This window comes from Dendrobates tinctorius, unplaced genomic scaffold (genome assembly GCF_039654945.1).
Source record: "Dendrobates tinctorius isolate UK_male_01 unplaced genomic scaffold, ASM3965494v1 ptg000108l, whole genome shotgun sequence".
NCBI classification, from domain to species: Eukaryota; Metazoa; Chordata; class Amphibia; order Anura; family Dendrobatidae; genus Dendrobates; species Dendrobates tinctorius.
Window position 1 is genome coordinate 2,561,725 of NW_027361776.1, and position 23,156 is coordinate 2,584,880.

At 43.9% G+C, this 23,156-nt stretch overlaps 1 protein-coding gene across 3 annotated transcripts in view; it reads left to right on the forward strand.

Annotated features, from left to right (window-relative positions):
* Positions 1-23,156, forward strand: part of RARS1 (arginyl-tRNA synthetase 1) — a 679,371-nt gene that overhangs the window by 109,076 nt on the left and 547,139 nt on the right. For all 3 annotated transcript variants that reach the window (XM_073589463.1, XM_073589464.1, XM_073589462.1), the window contains exon 2: positions 4,248-4,382. In XM_073589463.1, the coding sequence (XP_073445564.1) occupies positions 4,248-4,382 (135 nt within the window). The remainder of the gene's footprint in view (positions 1-4,247; positions 4,383-23,156) is intronic.

The window sequence follows — 23,156 nt, forward strand, 5'->3', positions numbered from 1 at the left end:
ATAGCAGTCACTGATGTGACTTCTGTCAAAGACAGCAAACTACACACTGACACAGGAGGTAATCGCTTCTGCTGTGTGTATACTTAGCTGCGGTAAGGAGTTCATCAGCTGATGACGAGCCCCAGTGATCTCATGGCGCCGCCGCTGCGTGAGAAAGTTCACTGGAGTTCATCAGGTGATGAACTCGTGTGGCCTCTCTCATGGCAGCTCATTGCTATTCACTGAGGATTAGGTGACTACGGCGGACAGTAGAGTATGTTTTTTTATTTTACTTTCTTATAGGAGACAAGGGCATCGGGGATTTGGTTTTAGGTGATTATATTGTGTTTCATATTTGTGTTTAATTATGTATTTAATTATTTTTTGTGTTTTGTTTTTTTGTTTTTTTTTTTAGTTTGAGCATAGACGCCGCCTGCTGAGAGACTACTTCTCCCATTAGCGGCACCTTCTATCATTGTTATCAGTGACAGCAGACGTAGCCTGATGGGAGGAGTAGTCTCTCTTCAGCTGATGCCTGCTGACCTGTGGTAAGCTTTTTACAGCGAGTCACAGTATCTCTGCGGGGTCACTCTCTGACGGCGATAACTATCTACTCTCGGTAACCGCTGATCAGAACTGTCACGCCGGTGTTTCCCATGCTGTCACACAGATGACAGCATGGGAAGCACCATAGGAAGTCAGTAAAAGCGAACAAAAAAATCCAGCAAATTCGCAAATATTTTTTACCTACGTTTTTGCTGCGAATTTGTCTGACTCAATTTAAATCCGCACATGCTGCAGAAAAAAATGCACTGCAAATACACCCAGAAACTTACTGGTCATGTGCACAGCACTTCTGGATTCTCTTTGAGTTAGCTGACATAAGGATTCCATAGCATTTTTCGTCCACTTCTGCCCGGTCAAAATACTGCTAAAACACACCAAAAACACCATGTGCACATAGCCAAAAGTTGACCAGCAATTCCTCATTTTTCCAACAAAAATTTACAAAACCATTTTTTTCATGTACTACATAACATTTGAAGTCACTTTGAGGGGCCTATATGACAGTCAATATTCAATACCCAAAAGTGACACCATTCTGAAAAACTGAAGCCTTCAAAGTGCTCAAAACAACATTCAAGAAGTTTATTAACCCTTCCGATGCTTCACAGGAATTCATGAAATGTGGAAGGAAAAAAATTAACATTTAACTTTTTTTTTTTTTTTATACAAAAATTACTTTAGACCCACCTTTTGTTATTTTTGCAAGGTTAACAGGAAAAAATAGACCCCAAAATGTTGTTGGGCAATTTCTCCTGAGCATGCAGATACCCCATATGTGGGGGAAACCACTGCTTGGGCAAATGGCAGAGCTGGGAAGAACTCTATTTGACTTTTTGAATGTAAATTTTGCTGCAATAATTAGTTAACGCCATGTCGTGTTTGCAAAGCCCCTGAGGTGCCTAGACTGTAAAACCCCAAATTTTTTATTTTCACAAGGTTTAAAAGGAGAAGATGGAACTCAAAATTTGTGCAATTTCTCCTGAGTACTTGGCTACCCCAGATATGAGGGGAAACTTCTGTTTGGGCACACAGCAGGTCTCAGAAAGAAAGAAATGACTTTTTGGAGTGCAGACTTTGTAATGATTTGTGGGTGTCATGTTGCATTCGGAGACCCCTGATATGCCTAAACAGTAGAACCCCCCCCAAGTGACACCATTTTGGATACTAGACCCCTTAGAACTTACCTAAATGTGTGGTGAGCACTTTGAAACCCCAGGTGCTTCACAGAAGTTTATAAGCTAGAGCCATGAAAAAAAAAATCACATCCCCCCCCCCCCCAATTTTTTTATGAGGCTAACAGGACAAAATGGATCCCAAAAATTGTGCTATTTCTCCTGCGTACACAGATAATCCCATATGTGTTCAAAAACTACTTTTGAGATACAGTGCAAAGGTCAGAAGGTAAGAAGTGCCATATTGGAGTTCAGATTTTTCTAGACTGTTTTAAGGGTGCCATATCACATTAGCAGAGCCCCTAAGGGGCCAGAACAGGAGAACCCCACATAAATATTTTGCAAACTAAACCTCTCAATGAATTCATCTAGGGGTGCAGTGATTATATTGCACCACAAGTGTGTCACAGAAATTGTAACTCCATTTTACAGCAATACCCTTTATGTAGCTGTACAGTACTGCTTAGCCACAATATGGGGGACCCGCTGCATCCTGTTTGTGCATTTGTGTCAGGACATGTTATTGAAAGTATAGCTGTTTTTTCTGTCTGTCATATTGTTAATTTTCTTTTCCTCTTTCAGTGAATTTTTTAGCCACATGGCGAGACTCGGGAGGGACGGAGCACTATTTGCCTTCTGGAGTGCAATTTTTCCTTAAATAGTTTGTGGACGCCATATACACAGCCCCTAAGTGCTAGAAAAGCAGAAACTCCCCTCATGTGACCCCATTTTGTAAATTCTAACCAATTTTGGAGTTTATTTACAGGCGGCGTGACGATTTTGACTCCATAAATGTTTTCCAGAAACAAGAACCATTGTCTGTATGCTGTAGTTCCCGGTACTTGTAGTGCCCAACTCATGCTTCTGGAGGCATGCACCCATAAATTAGGTGGGCTGTCATCGTTACAGAAATGCCAAACGTGGACGCTAAATATGGTTTAGGCACACGGGCTCAAAAGGTCTTTTGGATTTGCTGAATTTCTACTGTGGGGCTAGGAGACATTTTGCTTTTCCAGAGCCTTTGTCTTGCCAGTAATGTGGAAACTCCCTATATGTCCAGTAACAGATGACGAACCTGAGTGGGGACCTGCTTTTTTTGTGGATTGAGTTGAAGCTTTTTTGGGGAACAGTTCCATAACATTTAGGATCACATTTATCCTGTGCTCTACGATGAACACTTGCATCGGGATTTCCATCTAAATCTCCGTGTGACGGGAATTAGTTGAAACCCCTGTGGGATCCATTCAATGTAACAAGGCAGCAGAGTTACTTTGGACTCCATCTGGCTTCTGTTCAGCCTTGTCCTTTTTTCAGAAGTGCCCAAATCTGTGGTGGACCACCCTTTTAAGCACGCCTAAAATGACTGACACCACTAAATCATAAGCAAAACGAGGTTCACAGTGCCTCTATCTTCCTTCTGGGTTTCCGTCTGAATCATGTATTTCAGAGAGTTAAATGGAAATCCCAGTGTTAAGCGCTCAGAGTAGAGCGCAGAATAAATGTGAGCCGAACCTTACTGCAATCTTAGGGAATCGGAATAAAAAAATCAATAGCAGGTGAGTAATTTATTTTATTTATTTTTTACGCCATTCCTGGTGTGGTATAACTGTTGGCGACTTTATACTTCGGGTTGGTGCCATTACAGCGATACCAGATTTATAGTATTTTTTTATATTTGGCTACTGTCAAGCAATAAAAAATGCTTTTATTGTCATTGCCATATTTTGAGAGCTATAATTTTTCTATATTTCATCCAACAGTCATGTGAGAGCTTGTTTTTTGTGGGACGAGTTGACGATTTAATTGGTTCTATTTTCGAGCACAAGACAGTTCTTGGGATTCAAGGCGTAGCGTTTCTCCTTGTAGAAAGTGGCATATCAAGCCTGCCAAGGAGAGGAGACTTTTATGCTGCAATGCTCTTCTGGGAAATATGCAAATTGTCTCTTCAGAGTCTATGATGACTCTAGTGCCACCTACAGGAATTGGCCTCTGTGCGCGCAAAATCGTCATGACATATCCATGCGTCCAAGAGTAAGTACCTAGCGACCTGGACGTATGGATACATTCAAGGTCATAAAGGGGTTAGAAATAGCCAGATACATTGTAATTTTTAAACCCTTCTCTAATTAGGATGTGAATACTCTCAAATTAAAGCTGAAAGTTTGCACTTTTAAGCCCATATTGATTATTTGACTGTAAATGTAATATGTTTTGGTAAGCAGCTAAAATGCCAAAATGTGCCACTGTCCAATAATATTTCTGGATTGCCTTGTAGCTTTGTCATGTAATCTGAGAAAAGCTCCATTTACGTAACAGAAAATGAGGATTATTTCGGCCTCCATCTGGCAGGAATATTTTGAATAATTTTTTTCTTTTAACCTGTCCGCTTATTATCTTCCCTGTGAAAACTTGTCAGATGGAATTAAAATCCACGTACCTTGCCCTTATCTGCATAAGATTTTTTTTTTTCTGGTATATTTTTAGCAAGCTTTGTAAATTTTTTACTGGTATTGTGTCTTTCTCTATTAGGAAGCGGAGATTAAATTTCTGACTGCTGAGATCGAAGCCCTTAGAAACTTTGTATTTGTCGGTGACTCACCAGGCTTAGAGGGACTGAGAGATGAGAATTCAAAGCTGAAGTATCGCCTGAACATCCTGCATAAGGTATTTTCTGCAAATTCTTCTGCTTCGTTTTACTAAGAGTAGAAAATATTCCCCGTTTTTAAAACATTTTTTTCCTGTAGTGCAGAATAGTTATGAGTGTTAACTATTTCTGTTGTGCACAGCAATAATGCAGACTTAAAAGAGCTATACCAAAAGATACAGATAAATTCAAATTTGCGATCTGGCCAGTGAAGTTGATTGTAAATCTGCTCCCTTCCGCATAACCATAATGAGCAAGCACCAAAGCATCTTTATACCCTGTTCTTGAGCCCTTAATTTAGCTCTTACAGCGGAAAGGTTTCCAGCATATACACTAGTGCCAGAGTCAGGATGTACTTTGTGGGCGGAGTTTGTACGGCCCCGGAAGGATGGTATAAATATCCAAATGGCCCTTGGCAGAAAGAAAAATTCCCCACCCTTAATGTTCACCAAACTTATCAGTAGAGCTCTGTACACCTGACTGAAGTAAAAAGATTGTTGTTTTGGCCTTTTTTGGATTAGTATAACTTTTTTTTTTACTGTATAGAAAAGCAAAGGCAACAGCCATTTTCATTATGAAAAATAATTTATAATAACACGGGAGTCCTTGGTGTTCGTATACCACTGAAGGTATTGGCGCCTTAGTCACCCTTCCCTTTATCCTTTCCATTGGCTTTTTCCACATACAGTGGGGGAAAAAAAGTATTTAGTCAGCCACCTATTGTGCAAATTCTCCCACGTGAAAAGATGAGAGAGGCCTGTAACTGACGTCAAATCTGTAAAATCACCTTGTCTGATTTGACAAATTTGTTTTTGAAATTTTGGTGGAAGATAAGTATTTGGACATTAACAAACGTTCATCTCAATATTTTGTTATATATCCTTTGTTGTCAATGACAGACGTCAAATTTTTTCTGTAAGTCTTCACAAGGTCGGTACACATTGTTGGTGGTATGTTGGCCCATTCCTCCATGCAGATCTTCTCTAGAGCAGTGATGTTTTGGGCCTGTCGCTGGGCAACACAGATTTTCAAATCCGTCCTAAGGATTTCTATGGGGTTGAATTCTGGAGGCTGGCTAGGCCACTCCAGGACCTTCATACGCTTCTTATGAAGCCAATCCTTCATTGCCTTGGTGATGTGCTTGGGATCATTATCATGCTGAAAGACCCATCCAGGTTTCATCTTCAGTGCCCTTGCTGATGGAAGAAGGTTTGCACTCAAAATTCCACCATACATGGCCCCATTCATTCTTTCATGTACACGGATCAGTCGTCCTGGTCCTTTTGCAGAGAAACAGCCCCAAAGCATTATGTTGCCACCCCCATGCTTCACAGTAGGTATGGTGTTCTTTGGATGCAACTCTGCTTTCTATCTCCTCCAAACATGACGAGTTTTGCTTCTATCAGACAGTTCTACTTTGGTTTCATCAGACAATATGACATTCTCCCAATACTCTTCTGGATAATCCAAATGCTCTCTAGCAAACTTAAGACGGGCCAGGACATGTACTGGCTTAAGCAGGGGGACATGTCTGTCCCTGCAGGATCTGAGTCCCTGGCGGCGTAGTGTGTTACTGATGGTAGCCTTTGTTACGGTGGACCCAGCTCTATGCATGTCATTCTCTAGGCCTCCCTGTGTTGTTCTGAGATTTTTGCTCACCGTTCTTGTGATCATTTTAACCCCACAAGCTGAGATCTTGCGTTGAGCTCCAGATTGAGGGAGATTATCAGTGGTCTTGAATGTTTTCCATTTTCTTATTATTGCTCCCACAGTTGATTTCATCACACCAAGCTGCTTGCCTGTTGGAGATTGTCTTCCCAGCCTGGTGCAGGGCTACAATTTTGTTTCTGGTGTCCTTTGACAGCTCTTCGACAGTTCTTCGCCATAGTGTAGCTTGGATTGTGACTCTCTGAGGTTGTGGGCAGGTGTCTTTTATACTGATAACAAGTCCAAACTGGTGCCATTACTACCGGTAATGAGCTGGAGGACAGAGGAACGTCTTAAAGAAGAAGTTATAGGTCTGTGAGAGCCAGAAATCTTGCATGTTTTTAGGTGACCAAACACTTATTTTCCACCATAACTTGCAAAATAAATCTTGCCAAATCAGCAAGGTGATTTTCTTGATTTTTTTTCTCATTTTGACGCTCATAGTTGTGGTCTACCTATGATATCAATTACAGGCCTCTGTCATCTTTTTAAGTAGGAGAACTTGCACAATTGGTGGCTGACTAAATACCTTTTTTACCCACTGTAGAACAGACAAGCAGAACGGAGATGCAATTATGATCCTGTGCATCCCTGTTGCACAGTTTCGGCTTGAAGCTCAGCCATGCGAGAACATTGCAAGACGCTGCTGAGACTCTAGCTGTTACATTGGCACTATCGCACAAATCACATACTTGTGGTCGTGTGGCGACCATTGGAAATGGCAAACGAAGCGTAATCCTAAGTGTTTTCATTACACAACATAATGTTTTGGCGTCCTGCAACACTTGTTGAAGATTTCATCAAACATTGACAACCCCTTTGTTAAAACAGACGAGTGCACTCCGACGACTGTTAAGCTATGAGTCACAACTCATCAGTCATTTTTTTTTTTCCAGCTGAAATTGGACTGAGAAAAAAAAATTGCATCATGCTGCAATTGTCTCCGTATCTCGGATGAGACTTGCCAATGCATGTCAGTGGGTGCGAGAAACAAATTGCACTCTGACCATGGGAGTGCTGTCCAGTTTTTACACATGGATGTCACAGCGTGACCTGCCAAAATAGAATAGATATAAACACATAGAATAGATATAAGTATGTCGGTTACATGTATAATTAGTACAGTGCTTCTGTAGCTTACTGTCAATGTACGGTATTTAATAAATGATTTTTCAGTAAAAAAAAAAGGCTCCCGCTTAATTTTCATAACCAGCAGAGGGAAATTGCCATGGAGCTTCCCAGGTTATTAATATCAGCTCACAGTTGTATACTTAACCTTTACTAGTTATTAAATTGGCGGACCCCCCCCTAAAATGACGTACAGTCCCTCTAAAATGAACCCCTTTTTCACACAAGACGTATGCATACGTGACCTGGACCTCATTGACCTGGGACGTATGGATACATCCTGGCGATTTTACGCACACAGAGGTTGTGCGTGCGATTTGCCTCTGGAAATCAGCTGATTCTTACAGCTGACACCTGGCACTCAGGTCCCGCACCACTCCTGGCACTTTAACCCCTTAAATGCTGCAATCAAACTCGATCACAGCATTTCTGCAGCAGGGAGTCCCTCTGACCTTGGATCGGAGACCCCGTGACGTCATTGCAGGGTCCTGAACGTTACCATGTTTACCCGATGTCGTCATGGCTAGTGATCAGCAAATTTGTTCAGAAAACATTTGGCACAAATATTGCTCATTCCGATTTGTAATCGGAAACACGAGCAAATTTTTATAAAATCGGGAAAAATCTGTAACATTTGGTTAAAAAAATGCAGGAAAATATTTGCATTGCCCCAAAAGTATTTTCAGCACTTTAGCAATGATAATGGTGGTGTATCATGAGCAATTTGGCACATGTTTGATGAAGGGGGTTTGCAGAGGTGCGGCGTTCTTGTAAACAGTATTTTTTTCCCCCTAACCTTATTTGTGCACATTGTGGCTAGCCAATCAGGGCGCAGGAAACATCCACAATGTCCTGATACAGCGGCTTGTGTAATTACTGTATTTTTCCGACCATAAGACACACTTTTTTCCCCCAAAATTTTGGGGGAAAGTGGGGGGTGCGTCTTATGGTCGCAATACATGGTCTAACCTGGTGGCTGGTGGCAGCGGGCGGGGCTCTGTGGTGTGGTGGTGGCAGCGGGCGGGGCTCTGCGGTGCGGTGGTGGCAGCGGGCGGCGCTCTGCGGTGCGGTGGTGGCAGCGGGCTGTGCTCCGGTGCAGGGGCGGCGGCTCCGCCTCCATTTCTTCGCAGCCCGGAGGCCGCCGCAGTTCCCTTGCTGGCCGCCGCCATGTTGCGGTGGCCTCCGGGAGCATGGACGCCGGGAAGATGGCCGCCGGTCCGGGGACGGCGCATGCGCAGCTTCAGATCTCGTCCCGACATCTCGGGGGATGAGATCTCGTTGCCGAGATTTGAATCTCGTCCCCCGAGATCTCGGGACGAGATTTGATCCCGCGCATGCGCCGTCCCCGGACCGGCGGCCATGCTCCCGGAGGCCACCGCAACATGGCGGTGGCCAGCAAGGGAACTGCGGGGGCCTCCGGGCTGCGAAGAAATGCCGGCGGAGCCGCAGCCCCTGCATCGGAGCACAGCCCGCTGCCACCACCGCACCGCAGAGCGCCGCCCGCTGCCACCACCGCAGAGCCCACCTGCCCCTGCCCCAGCACTGCTACCCCAGTGCAGCTGCCCCTGCCTCAGCACTGCTGCCCCAGCACTGCTGCCCCAGCACAGCTGCCCCTGCCTCAGCACAGCTGCCACCACCGCAGAGCCCACCTGCCCCAGCACAGCTGCCCCTGCCTCAGCACTGCTGCCCCAGCCCCAGCACTGCTGCCCCAGCCCCAGCACAGCTGCCCCAGCCCCAGCACAGCTGCCCCAGCCCCAGCACAGCTGCCCCAGACCCAGCACAGCTGCCCCTGCCCCAGCACTGCTGCCACCACCGCAGAGCCCACCTGCCCCAGCACTGCTGCCCCAGCCCCAGCACTGCTGCCCCAGCCCCAGCACTGCTGCCCCAGCCCCAGCACTGCTGCCCCAGCCCCAGCACTGCTGCCCCAGCCCCAGCACTGCTGCCCCAGCCCCAGCACAGCTGCCCCAGCCCCAGCACAGCTGCCCCAGCCCCAGCACAGCTGCCCCAGCCCCAGCACAGCTGCCCCAGCACAGCTGCCGCTGCCCCTGCCCCAGCTGCCCCTGCCCCAGCACTGCTGCCCCTGCCCCAGCACTGCTGCCCCTGCCCCAGCACTGCTGCCCCAGCCCCTGCACAGCTGCCCCTACCCCAGCGCAGCTGCCCCTACCCCAGCGCAGCTGCCCCAGCACAACCAACCTGCTCCAGCACAGAGCCGCCACCGCACGAGCCTGGACCACTGAATGACCCCTGTGACTACTTCTCCACCTGTGCCGGATCCCTTCCCAGGTAAGCTGAATTCGGACTGTAAGACGGACCCCCATTTGACACATTATTTTTTTTTTCCCCTATTTTCCTACTGAAAATTGGGGTGCGTCTTATGGTCCGGTGCGTCTTATAGTCCGAAAAATACGGTAACTGCTGAAATCACCAGTCCCTCTCCATGTAAAGAGCGGACAACTTGTTTTAGCCCCATTTTTTTTTTTTTTCATTTGTTTATTAAACCATAAACAAATGTACAATACACATACTGGTATATAATGTTAAGCATAATACACAATATACATGTGCTTCATACGACATTGAAATGTAAAGCAAAATGTGCATACCAGCTGTATACAAAATAAAGCAAAGCATAATGCCAATTAAATCACAATGGTCTCTTGTTATTATTCCAGTGATGAGATCTACCTAACTTCTAAACCGTTCCTACATCTACAAGAACATAAACTATACCGCAGCCTACTTCCACATAATTAGCTGTTTATTATGTGACCTCTCCACTCTACAAAGTGAGGTGAGAGGAATTCCACCTCTCCCAAATCTTTTCGAATTTACCTGGGCACCCTCTGTTTTGATATAACGTGCGTTCATATGGTATAATCGAATTCACTAAATTAATCCAGGACCCGAGAGAGGGAGATGAACTTCCCATCCACCACAATGCCAGTACCTTTCATGCCATAAACAGTGTCTCCCGTAGGAAAATCCCGACATATTGACCCCATGTTTCATCATCCCATACTCCAAATAAACAGACCAGTGGTTCAAGGGGAACAGGAATTTGTACCAGAGATGTCAATAGTGATGTCACCTCCCTCCAATATTGTGCAACGATAGGATAGCACCAGATTATTTGAATAAAGTCTGCATCTAATGAATGACATCTCAAACATTCCGATGATTGGTATCGGCCCATCTTAAAGAGTCGAGTTCGAGTCAAATATGATTGATTTATAATGTATAATTGTATCATCCTGTTATTGACAGACGGAGATACCCTGATTGGTGACTCCAGGTTTTCTTCCCATTCCTCTCCCCTTGTATCTGGGATGAGCCTTTCCCAGTTATTCTTAACGGCATCTATGGTAGGTTCTGTCCCTACTGACAACATATATGTATATAGGGAGGAGATGAGACCTTGGGGGCCTTGTGATTTAAGGATCCCTATCAAGGGTAGAGACGAAATAGCATTATCTATATCTATACATCTCATGTGCGATTGAAAAGCTGACCTTAGTTGTAAATAACGAAAGAACTGGGACCTCGGACACCGCGATTAACCTGTAACTGTCCAAAAAACATCAAAGTTCCATGATCATATAGGTCACCTATCGTAGAGACACTATACTGAGCCCCAAACTCAGCAGATGATGTTCAAGTAACGCCGGAAGGTAGTCATTATTCCACAGAGGCATTTCAGCTACAATATCCTCAAATCCAACCACCCTTTTAATCTGTTTCCATACTGATCGTGCCATACGAAGCAGGGGCAACCGTCGCAGGACATATTTGTTTTCCTCATTTCCAAAAAACCCAGTGGGCAACTAATTCATGCGGCATGAAGTAGATGATCTTCAGAATTAGGGAGGCAGCCGCCGGGCATCCATGTACTTATGGCTTTGGCCTGCCCAGCCAGATAATACAGAAAGAAATCGGGTAACGCTGCCCCCCCCTCTTGGGTCTTTCTCTGCAGAGTGGATAGTTTAAGTGTGGGCCTGGTTTTCCCCCATATAAAAGATGTGATCTGGGAATTCAGGTTAGCAAAAAAGGATCTGGGCACCACTACAGCACTATGTTGGAGAAAATAGCTAAGCTTGGGGAGTAATATCATTTTGATTAAATTAATACTTACGGCTACAGACAGTGGAAGTTTACCCCAGATCGCGAATTTGGCTTTGACCATCTACAGTAGTGGATGTACATTAAGTTGTAGATCATTTTTACTGCCTTGAGAAATGTGGACACCCAGATATTTAAAACTGGTTACAATGGGTAGTAAGGAAAGAGTCTCAAGCCGTGGCATTGGAGCATGGGAAAGGGGCATCAAAGCAGACTTCTCCCAATTTATATATAGGCCAGAGTATTTACCAAATTTATTTATAGTAGTGATCACTCTTGTCAGGGTTTCCTCCGCTTTGTCCATAAATATCACCATGTCGTCAGCATATAGGCCTAAGGTGTCTGTCCGACCCGCTATTTCTATACCAGCAATATTAGGGGAAGATCTTATGCGAACTGCCAGTGCCTCAATAGCGAGAGCAAAAAGGGCCGGGGAAAGGGCACACCCCTGACGAGTTCCCCTATGTAATGAAAATGGCTCAGATATAGTTATTTACGATGACCCGGGCATTAGGTTTCATGTATAAAATACTGACCCATTTTTGAAATATGTCCCCGAATCCATACCTCTGCAAACATGCACGGAGAAAAGGCCATTCAAGAGAGTCAAAGGCCTTGGCCGCATCAAGCGATGCCAATGCCCATTCATTGTCTGACACCAGAGAGCTATATTGGACCACTGACTGGACTCGTCTAACATTGATGGATGTATTCTTACCAGGCATAAAACCAGTTTGGTCAGAGTGTATGAGATCTAATATGACTGAGTTCAACCTTTTGGCAAAAATTTTTGTAAAAATCTTATAATCCATATTTACTAATGATATGGGCCGATAAGATCCACAGTCTAGAGGGTCTTTCCCCTCCTTTTTAAGAACTATTATATTAGCCTCATTTAAGGATTCCGGCATGCACCCCCCCCTCCCAAATCGCATGAAACACCATCAACAAAAGGGGTGCCAGTATCTCCTGGTATTTCCTATACAATTCAACAGGAAATCTATCCGGTCCATGGGCTTTCCTAGAGGCCATATCCTTTATGGCATCATCTACCTCCTCCAAAGTAAACTCAGCATCCATAAAGGCCCGTTGGGAAGGTACCAGTGTGGGAAACTCTATATCTGACAGATAATTAAGACACCCCGGGCCATCAACATCAGTCCTAGAATTGTACAATGAACTATAAAAATAAGAAAAGCATTTCAGTATTTCCTCAGTTGAAGAAACCAAAGTACCATCCGAATTGCGAATCTGTAGAATTGTGTTAGTTGTGTTATGCTGTCGCACTAAGTATGCCAAAAATTTGCTTGCCTGATTCCACATCTCAAAATAAGATTGTCGGGCAAAAAATAATTTAAGTTTAGTTTTAGTGTCAATATATTGAGTATATAACCTTTGAGCATTCAACCACTCCTCCCTATTACTGTTAGTTTGATCAGATATGTAGGCTGTCTCCGAATCTTCCAGACGTCGCTCCATCTCGCCACCCTCCTCCGATGTCACCCGTTTAATGTAAGAGATTGTAGAGGATAAACAACCCCTCAGATAAGCTTTAAGAGCGTCCCAAAATAAATTAATATTTCGGGGTTCAGGGTGGGATGAGACGAAGCAACGTAACTGACCTATCGTTCTATCGGGCGATTTTTATCATCTTCAGCCAAAAAGGGTTCAATTTCTATGTTATCCTACTGGTCGATGGCCCGTATTTAAGTTTAAGAATAGCCGGACTATTGTCTGAAATCCCCCTACTGCCATGTTCAATATCATCTACCCATATCGCTAGGCTGCTGGATCCAAAAATGTAGTTTATACGAGACAAAGAGCATATTCCCTCGTCTCAGGATGGCGTATTCTCCATAGATCCAGCTACCTGCCATAAATTGTGGCCGCTGGGTTGTAACCGGGGGGGGGTGTACTCCATCACCTAATCTCAATTTATCGATTATTCATGACCAGATTAAAATCTCCCATACAAATGACGTGTGCATCTGGGTGATTCAAGGTGAAACTCAGTGCCTTCTGGACAATTGACATGTTGGCCGGGGGGGGGGGGGTTGTAGATACATTGAATAACATATTTCTGAGAGTTGATCAGCGCATGTACAAACACAAATCGTCCCTCAGGATCTTTCCGGGCCTTGCTGGTTTCCCACCGAACATCTTTATGTATTAACAGTGAGACTCCCCTTGAATATCTGGTGTGAAAAGCGTGTATAAACCATTGTACACACGGTTTCTGCACCCACCGAACTGTATCCCTGGTCAGGTGCGTCTCCACCAGAGCCACAATGTGAGGGCCATATTCTCTTATTTGTGAGAACACCTTAATTTTCTTTCGGGGGGGTTTTTATACCTCTTACATTCCAGGTCATACAAATTAATTCAGAGCCCATTCCCGCCCATCTGGATATGTTGCATAGTGGTGCCTGAGCAGTATGTAGAGACATCACCTATATAACAACATTGGTATTGGCTGCGGCATTTACCTAAGTAACTATAAAAACTAAAACCTTTGAAAAAGAAAAGACAGAACAAGAACCTAGTAATATCTGGAGCACAGTCTCACGCCCCCATCAAAAAATAAGCAAGGGGATACCATCACTGAGCACAGCATCCGGTATTGTTGGTAACTGCATAGCTCCAATTAGACCTTTTGACTGAAAGGATCCAAATTAACAGCTGCCACATTAGGATTCCTTTGCAGGGGATCCCCTATGGGACCGCAGCCATTCAGTTGCCTCCGCTGGATCCGTGAAAAACACGGAGGTACCTTCGTGAGCAACCCGAAGTTGGGCCAGATATATCATGGAGTACATAATGTTTCTTTCCCTGAGCCTTTTCTTGACTTCGATGAATTGTGCCCGCTGCTTCTGCAGTTCCATGGAAAAGTCCGGGGAGATTGAGATCACAGCACTGTTGAACTTGATGGGACTTTTTAGTCGTGCAAGACGCAGAATGGTATCTCTGTCCTTACAATTGAGGAGGCGTGCCAGGAAAGGCCGAGGCGGGGCCCCCGGAGGCAGGGGTTTTGGAGGAACCCTATGGGCTCTTTCAATAGCGAACACTGAAGAGAATTCATCTCCCAGGGAGGTCTTAAGCCAATCTTCCAGAAACTGCTCAGGATACTGACCTTCCGAACGCTCAGGCAGACCAATAATGCGGATATTATTCCGACGCATTCTCTTTTCCAAATCATCCGCCTTCTGCTTCCAAGCATTCATGGAGCCCGCCACTTTCGTTACTTTGGGCTCCATAGGTGTAATGGTATCCTCCACCTGGGACACCCTCACCTCCACCTCCGTAATGCGTCACTTCTTGGCCTGTATATCGTGACGAAGTCTCCCCACCTCCGTGTAAACATCCTCAATTTTCTCGGTCAGGGATGTCCTGGTTAGGGAGATAGCCTGCATCAATTGCTCAGACGCCTGTTTAAGGGTCAATTCCTCCTAAGTCCCTTCCTCACCCCCAGAAGGACGATTTTTACGTTGAACTTGAGAGGAGGTATTTCTAAGGGGTCGTACACCCTCAGAGGGATCGGGTCTTGCATATTCTTTTAGTTTTTCTGCTGCTCCGGACCCCTTGAGTCGACTCATGGTTAGCTGCGGTGTGATGCAGTAAGACAACTGGAGGTATATACTTCAGATACTTCCCACCACAGATGGCGGACACAGCAGGGTTATTAATAGATAATTGTAGCTCAGGCCACAGAAAAGGACGTCACATGAGATTGTGAGGACGGTGACCAGTATTGTACCTATATAATTCCTTGTGGCCAGGGGAGGGAGAGGGGTCCCCACAGAGACAGCAGCAGTGGGGGGGGAAGATATTGAGAGCCCCCCTCAGTAATAGCGCCAGCTGGTGCAGTGATTAGGTAGCGGAGGGAGGACGAGCACGCGGGGCCCAATCTTTCAGGGCACTCACTGCGCGTCCCCCTTTATCTTGTCAGCCGATGTCTTCACTGCCTGAGCAGCGGTGCAGCAGTATGAGCCGACGCGCAGCTCACAGTAACAGAGTCGCGCGTCCAAGATGGCCACCGCCTCCTGGGGAACAGCCGCCCGCTCCGGTCCCCTCAGCCGCTCGCACACTGGCCGCTCACCGTCCTCCTGTGGGGGTCCAGGGGGATCCCGGTGTCCAGAGGGGTCCAGGCAGCCCAGAATATACCTCTGAAAAAGGGCCTAGCATGCAGGATTATGAGGAGCTCACCCGTCCAGCGTCCTCGCTCTCTCACTCCATAGCCACGCCCCTGTTTTAACGCCATTTTGACACTGTAAAAGCGCAGAGAAGCTGCTCCTGACGCTGGCACTGTTAGCAGCAAGTTTATAGCTAGTTAGCTAGGCGGTTGTATATCAGTCAGATAGTGTAGCGTAGCTAGCTAGTGTCCAGTGTGGCTGTTAAAATTACCTTCCAGCATTTTTTTTTTTTTTTTGGTGCAGACAAAGCCAGCAGGGCACATGTCCTATATAAGTGTGTTGTGCACTGCTTCTATTGTGCTCCATGCACAAGTCTAGCATTCTAATTAATATTTTTTCCCTAGCTCAATGTGAAACAGCCTGCTGTATCCCACCTTTTCATTTAGTGCTGTGGTGATATGAATCTGCCTGCAGACCTTACGCACATTAACCCCTTAAACCCCATGGGTGGTTTGCACGTTAATGACCAGGCCAATTATTACAATTCTGAACACTGTCCCTTTATGAGGTAATAACTCTGAAACGCTTCCAAGGATCCCGGTGATTCTGACATTGTTTTCTCGTGACACATTGTACTTCATGATAGTGGTAAAATTTCATTCAAATAACTTGCGTTTACTTGTGAAAAAAACGGAAATTTGGCGAAAATTTTGAAAATTTCGCAATTTTCTAACTTTGAATTTTTATGCCCTTAAATCAGAGATACGGCACACAAAAAACTTGATAAGTAACATTTCCCACATGTTTACTTTACATCAGCACAATTTTGAAACCAAAAGTTTTTTTTGTTAGGAAGTTATAAGGGTTAAAAATTGACCAGCGATTTCTCATTTTTGCAACACCATTTTATTTTTACGGACCACATCACATTTGAAGCCACTTTGAGGGGTCTATATAATAGAAAATACCCAAAAGTGACACCATTCTAAAAACTGCACCCCTTAAGGTGCTCAAAACCACATTCAAGAAGTTTATTAACCCTTTAGGTGCGTCACAGGAATTTTTTGAATGTTTAAAAAAAAAATTAACTTTTAACTTTTTTTCACTAAAAAAATACTTCAGGTTCAATTTTTTTTATTTTACCAAGGGTAACAGGAGAAATTGGACTGCAAAAGTTATTGTGCAATTTGTCCTGAGTACGCTGATACCTGATATGTGGGGGGGAACCACTGTTTCGGAGCATGGCAGACCTCAGCAGGGAAGGAGCGCCGTTTGACTTTTTCAATGCAAAATTGGCTGGAATTCAGATCGGATGCCATGTCGCGTTTGGAGAGCCCCTGATGTACCTAAACAGTGGAAACCCCCCCCAAGTGACCCCATTTTGGAAACTAGACCCCCCAAGGAACCTATCTAGATATGTGGTGAGAACTTTCAACCCACAAGGTTATAACGTACAGCGGTACAATTAAAAAATCATATTTTTTCCACAAAAATGATCTTTTCACCTCCAATTTTTATTTTTCCAAGGGTAACAGGTCCCTAAAAGTTATTGTGCTATTTGTCCTGAGTACGCTGATACCCCATATGTGGGTGTAAATGACTATTTGGGCGCATGGCAGAGCTCGGAAGGGAAGCAGCGCCATTTGACGTTTTTGGCTGGAATTGAGATCGTACACCATGTTGGAATTGGAAAGCCCCTCATGTACCAAAACAGTGGAAACCCCCCACAAATGACACCATTTTGGAAACTAGACCCCCCAAGGAACTTATCTAGATGTGTGGTGAGAACTTTGAACCCCCAAGGGCTTCACAGAAGTTTATAACGACCGGGCGTGAAAATAAAAATATCGTATTTTTTCAACAAACATCATCTTTTATTAGTCCCCTTTTTTTTATTTTCCCAAGGGTAACAGGAGAAATTGGACCCCAAAAGTTGTTGTCGAATTTGTCCTGAGTACTCTGATACCTCATATGTGGGAGAAAACTACTGTATGGGCACACGTCGAGGCTCGGAAGGGAAGTAGTGACGTTTTGGAATTCAGATTTTGATGGATTGGTCTGCGGGTGTCATGTGCGTTTGGAGAGCCCCTGATGTACCTAAACTATTGAAACTCCCCACAAGTGACCCCTTTTTGGAAACTAGACCCCCTAAGGAACTTATCTAGATGTGTGGTGAGCACTTTGAACCCCCCAGTGCTTCACAGAAGTTTATAACGCCTGGGTGTGAAAATAAAAAAAATCATTTTTTTCTGCAAAAATGATATTTTTGCCCCCAATTTTTTATTTTCCTAAAGGTAGCAGGAGAAATTGGATCCCAAAAGTTGTTTTGCAACTTGTCCTGAGTATGCTGATACCCTATATGTGGGGGTAAAACACTGTTTGGGTGCATGGCAGAGCTTGGAAGGGAAGGAGCACCATTTGACTTTTTTAACGCAGAATTGGCTGGAATTGAGATCAGACACCATGTTGCATTTGGAGAGCACCTGATGTGCCCAAACAGTGGAAACCCCCCAATTATAACTCCAACCCTAACCCCAACACACCCCTAACCCTAATCTGAGCCCTAACCCTAGCCCTAACCCTAGCCCTAACCCTAATTGGAAAATGGAAATAAATACTTTTTTTTAATTTTATTATTTTTCCCTAACTAAGGGGGTGATAACGGGGGGGGGTTTGATTTACTATTTATGGCGGTTTTTATGTTTGGCGGCTGTCGCACGCTAAAAGACGCTTTTTATTGTAAAAATAGTTTTTGTATCACCACATATTGAGAGCTATAATTTTTCCGTATTTTGACCCACCGAGTCATGTGAGGTCTTATTCTTTGCGGGACGAGTTGACATTTTTATTGATACCATTTTCGGGCACGTGACATTTTTTGATCGCTTTTTATTCCGATTTTTTGGACGCAGAATGAACAAAAACCAGCGTTTCATGAATTTCTTTTGGGGGGGTGCGTTTACACCGTTCCGCGTGCGGTGAAATTGATAAAGCGGTTTTATTCTTCGGGTCGGTACGGTTACAGCGATACCTCATTTAGGTCTTTTTTTATGTTTTGTCGGTTTTTTGCAATGAAAACAATTTTATATAAAAAGTAATTATTTTTGCATCGCTTTATTCTGCGAGCTATAACTTTTTTTATTTTTTTGCGGATGATGCTGTATGGCGGCTCGTTTTTTGCGGGACAAGATGACGTTTTCAGTGGTACCATCGATATTTATATGCGTCTTTTGATCGCGCGTTATTGCACTTTTTGTTCGGTGGTATGATGATAAATCATTATTTTTTGCTTCGTTTTTTATTTTTATTTTTTAAGGGGTTCGCTAAAGGGGTTAACTAATGGGACAGTTTTATAGGGCGGGTCGCTACGGACGCGGCTATACCAAATATGTGTACTTTTATTGTTTTTTTTTTTATTTTCAAAAAATGAATTTATTGGGGAATATTTTTTTTTTTTTAACCAATTTATTTAGCGTTTTTTTTTTTTTATTATTTTTACACAATTTTTTTTTTTTTTTTTTTTTTTTTACTTTATTACATAGTCCCAGGTGGGACATCACTGTCCTGTGACAGATCGCTGATCTGTCACATCACAGAGCACTGTGACAGATCAGCAGAGCTCTGTTTCAGATAGTTGGTGACCGACTTGTGGATCTGCAGCAGCCCTATCTATACGTGCTTTGAATACCTACTACCAGGTGAGCAGTTTTTTGTCAAACCGCTTACTTTATTTGTGGGATAAGACCCTATATTGCGCTTGTGTCTCCCTCTTTCCTCACAATACTATGTTTATGGAGTGAGCACAGATTAAAGTCCTTCGCACCCTTCTGCAGAGTTTTGAAATGGCTACTAAGATGGTTAGTGCTGATGACGCCGTCACCAGCAACACCATTCTGGTCCTCTTTATGCTTCTTTATGCTTCTTTTCTTAAGTGAAGGAAGCGGAGGAGGATGCGGAAGGGATAACATTGTCTCTAAGTTCCAGACTGTCGTCACACCGGCGGGTGCCAAAGGTGGGTTGTTAGTGCGATTGAGGGGGTCACATGATAACTGACAAACTGTTATTGAAGGTGCATGATCCAAGGATCTAATGGAGGAGAAAGAGGTGATGGACGAGCAACTGTTAGATAAGAGAATAATCCTCCCCTTGCTGCTATTAGTTTGGTGGGAGGGTACGGAAGAAACAAGCATCATTGTTACCCAGCCACCAGCACAGCATGGACTTGGACCTCATGGTAGAGCCTGACATAGAATTGTGCTCAAAAGTTTGCATACCCCGGCAGAATTTCTGCTTTCTTGGCCTTTTTTCAGAGAATATGAATGATAGCACCAAACCTTTTTCTCTGCTCATGGTTAGTGGTTGGGTGAAGCCATTTATTATCAAACTACTGTTTTCTCTCTTTAAATCATAATGACAACCCAAAACATGCAAATGACCCAGATCAAATGTTTATATACCACATTTCTTAATACAGTTTATAGCACCCTCTGACATCAATGACAGCTTGAAGTATTTTGTGGAAGTTGTGGATGAGTTTCTTTATTTTCCCAGATGGTAGCGCTGCCTACTCTTCTTGGCATAAATCCTCCAGTTCCTGTAAATACCTGGGGTGTCTAGCATAAACTGCACTCTTGAGATCTCCCCAAAGTGGCTCAATGATACTGAGGTCAGGAGACTGAGATGACCACTCCAGGACCTTCACTTTGTTGTGCTGTGGGCAATGACAGGTCAACTTTGCCTTGTGTTTTGGATCGTTGTCATGTTGGAATGTCCAAGTACGTCCCATGCCCAGCTTCCTTGCTGATGAGTGCAAATTTGCCTCCTATATATACTGATAACGTGCTGCATTCATCTTTCCTTCAACTTTGACCAAGTTTCCTGTGCCTTTGGGCTCACACATCCCCAAAACATCAGCGATCCACCTCTGTGCTTTACAGTAGGAATGGTGTTCCTTTCTTCATAGGCCTTGTTGATCTCTCCAGATGTAATGTTTATGGTTGTGGCCAAAAGATCAATTTTGGTCTCATCACTCCAAATTACCTTGTTCCAGAGTTTTGAGGCTTGTCTCTGTTCTGTTTTGCGTATTGTTGGCGAGATACTTTGTGACATTTGCGCAGTAATTGCTTTTTTCTGGCGACTTGACCATGCAGCCCACTTTTCTTCAAGTGCCTCCTTATTGTGCATCTTGAAACAGCCACACTGCTAGTTTTCAGAGAGTCCAGTATTTCAGCTGATGTTATTTGTGGGTTTTTCTTTGCATCCCGAACAACTTTCCTGGCAGTTGGGGACAAAATTTTTGTTGATCTACTTGGTTTTGTTTTTTACAGAGCCCTTGATTTTCCAGTTAATTACAGGTTGAACACTGCTGACTGGCATTATCAATTCCTTGGATATCTTTTTGTATCACTTTACTGTTTTATACAGTTCAACTACCTTTTCCCGTAGACCTGTTAACAATTCTTTTGCTTTCCCCACGACTCGCAATCCAGAAATGTCAATGACTGGATGAAAGATGCAAGATTCTCTCTGGATCCCAGAAACACGCTTAGCTTTTATGCACCCACACTGATTACAAGCAAACAGGTTACAGGTGAGGATATTACCTTTAGTAGCCATTCAAACCCATTTGTGTCAACTTCTATGGATGTTATCAGGCCAAAATCACCACGGTATGTCAACTTTTGATCAGGGTCATTTGGATATTTTGGGTTGTCTTTATGATTTAAAAAGATAACACAGTAGTTTGACAATAAATCTCTTCACCCAACCACTACTTTTTGCATTTTATTTAGTATTGAATTTTACCTCTGAGCACCAAATATAAAACAGTGAGCACCCCGTTTATCTTTATATATTTCACCCAACCACTAGTTATGAGTGGAGAAAGTTTTGGTGTTATCATTCATATTCTCTGAAAAAATGCCAAGAAAGCAAAAATTCTGCTGGGGTATGTAAACTTTCTGCGCTTCTTGCTGCACTATCTGCAACATGATTCCCGTATTCTTATGATTACTGATAAAGGGGAGTTTTTGGTCTAAAAATACTAAAATAATGGTTGTTAAAGGGGGAACTCTCCCTGCACCTCTAGTGAGGTCCGATATTAACTATTAACACCGACTATTTATTAGCTATTAACTTATTAACTTTTCACTCTGACTAAAGCTGACTATTTCTAATTAATATCCACTTAATAATGCCTCAATGTTATCTTTTCCTTATATGCTAGCAGAGACAAACAGTGTATCAATAAAGGATATTTATGGCCTGACAGACCAATGTCATCTTTCTTCAAGTTTGACTGGTCAGACTGTGGAATGGCTTCACCCTTACAGCCCATAGGTCAACCAGCGTCATCCTGTGCACACCCCTCACCCTGCCAGACTTCACGTTTCTCTCCTGCAGCTAGCTTCATCAGTATATTGAGTATATATAATAATCTGTATTTTTATATAGCGCTAACATATTCCGCAGCGCTTTACAGTTTGCACACATTATCATCACTGTCCCCAATGGGGCTCACAATCTAAATTCCCTATCAGTATGTCTTTGGAATGTGGGAGGAAACCGGAGGAGACACGAGGAGAACATGCAAACTCCTTGCAGATGTTGTCCTTGGTTGGATTCGAACCCAGGTCTCCAGTGCTGCAAGGCTGCAGTGCGATCCACTGAGCCACCGTGCTGCCCATCTGGCTTGGTGAGACTGCTGGGTGTCAGTCTGTAGTTGAGCCTCACTGCTTTTTTTGTAGCGGACGCACGACATCCATCATTGACGACTTCCATCAGGCACTTCTCCTGTAGTCTTGATTAAAGATTGTTGATGTGTTTCTTCCATGGATAGATACGCAGATCTTTACTAGGCATGTCAGAATTTCTTGAGTAGGGAGTGATGTCACAATACCCAAGTTGACTGTGGGGAAAAAACACCGTCTGATTCTAACCGATATTCAATCCATCCCTTACGAACTTCACCATTGCTAGGGTTAAATTGGCAAATACCTTAGAAGGTGAGGGGACCTGTCCCTAGAGAACCTCCCTCTTATTTCCCATTCACACAAAACACTTATTACAATTCCATTCCAAAATAAGCCTTTGGTTTGAATGCATATAGAGACTTAGGCTAAAATAGCATGGGTGCTACTGATTCATAATGCACATGCAGATCATAGACCCATATACAGTTTGATTTATCTACCGGCTGTAAATGCATGAACACCTTCACATGAACACACTTAACGTGGACTGAATATGTGCATGTACAGGTAGTCCCGCACTTACATCTAAGGCCTCTTTCACACTTCAGTTTTTTGCCATCAGTCAAAATCCGCCAAAATTTGAAAATAGCGGATCCGCAAAAAAATGAACAAAACGGATGCCAGCTGATGGAACGGATCCGTTTTTTTAAGGACCCGCTATACCGATTTTAGTGCCGATCCTCAACAAAACGGATCCGTTCCATCAGCTGGCATCCGTTTTGTTCATCCGTTGGATCCGTTTTCTTGCGGATCCGTTTTTCCACACCTCCAAAATGGGATGCTCCCAAATTTGATTCGCTCTTGGAGAATGCTCCCAAATGTGATTGGATACTGGAAACTAGGGAGAAATATATCTAGGGTGTTGTGATACAATTTCTTTGAAAGGTTTTAGAGCTAGTGGCAGCGATGGAAGGAGTTAGTGCGAGTCTGGAAGGAGTTATTGCGAGTATTGACAGCTTCT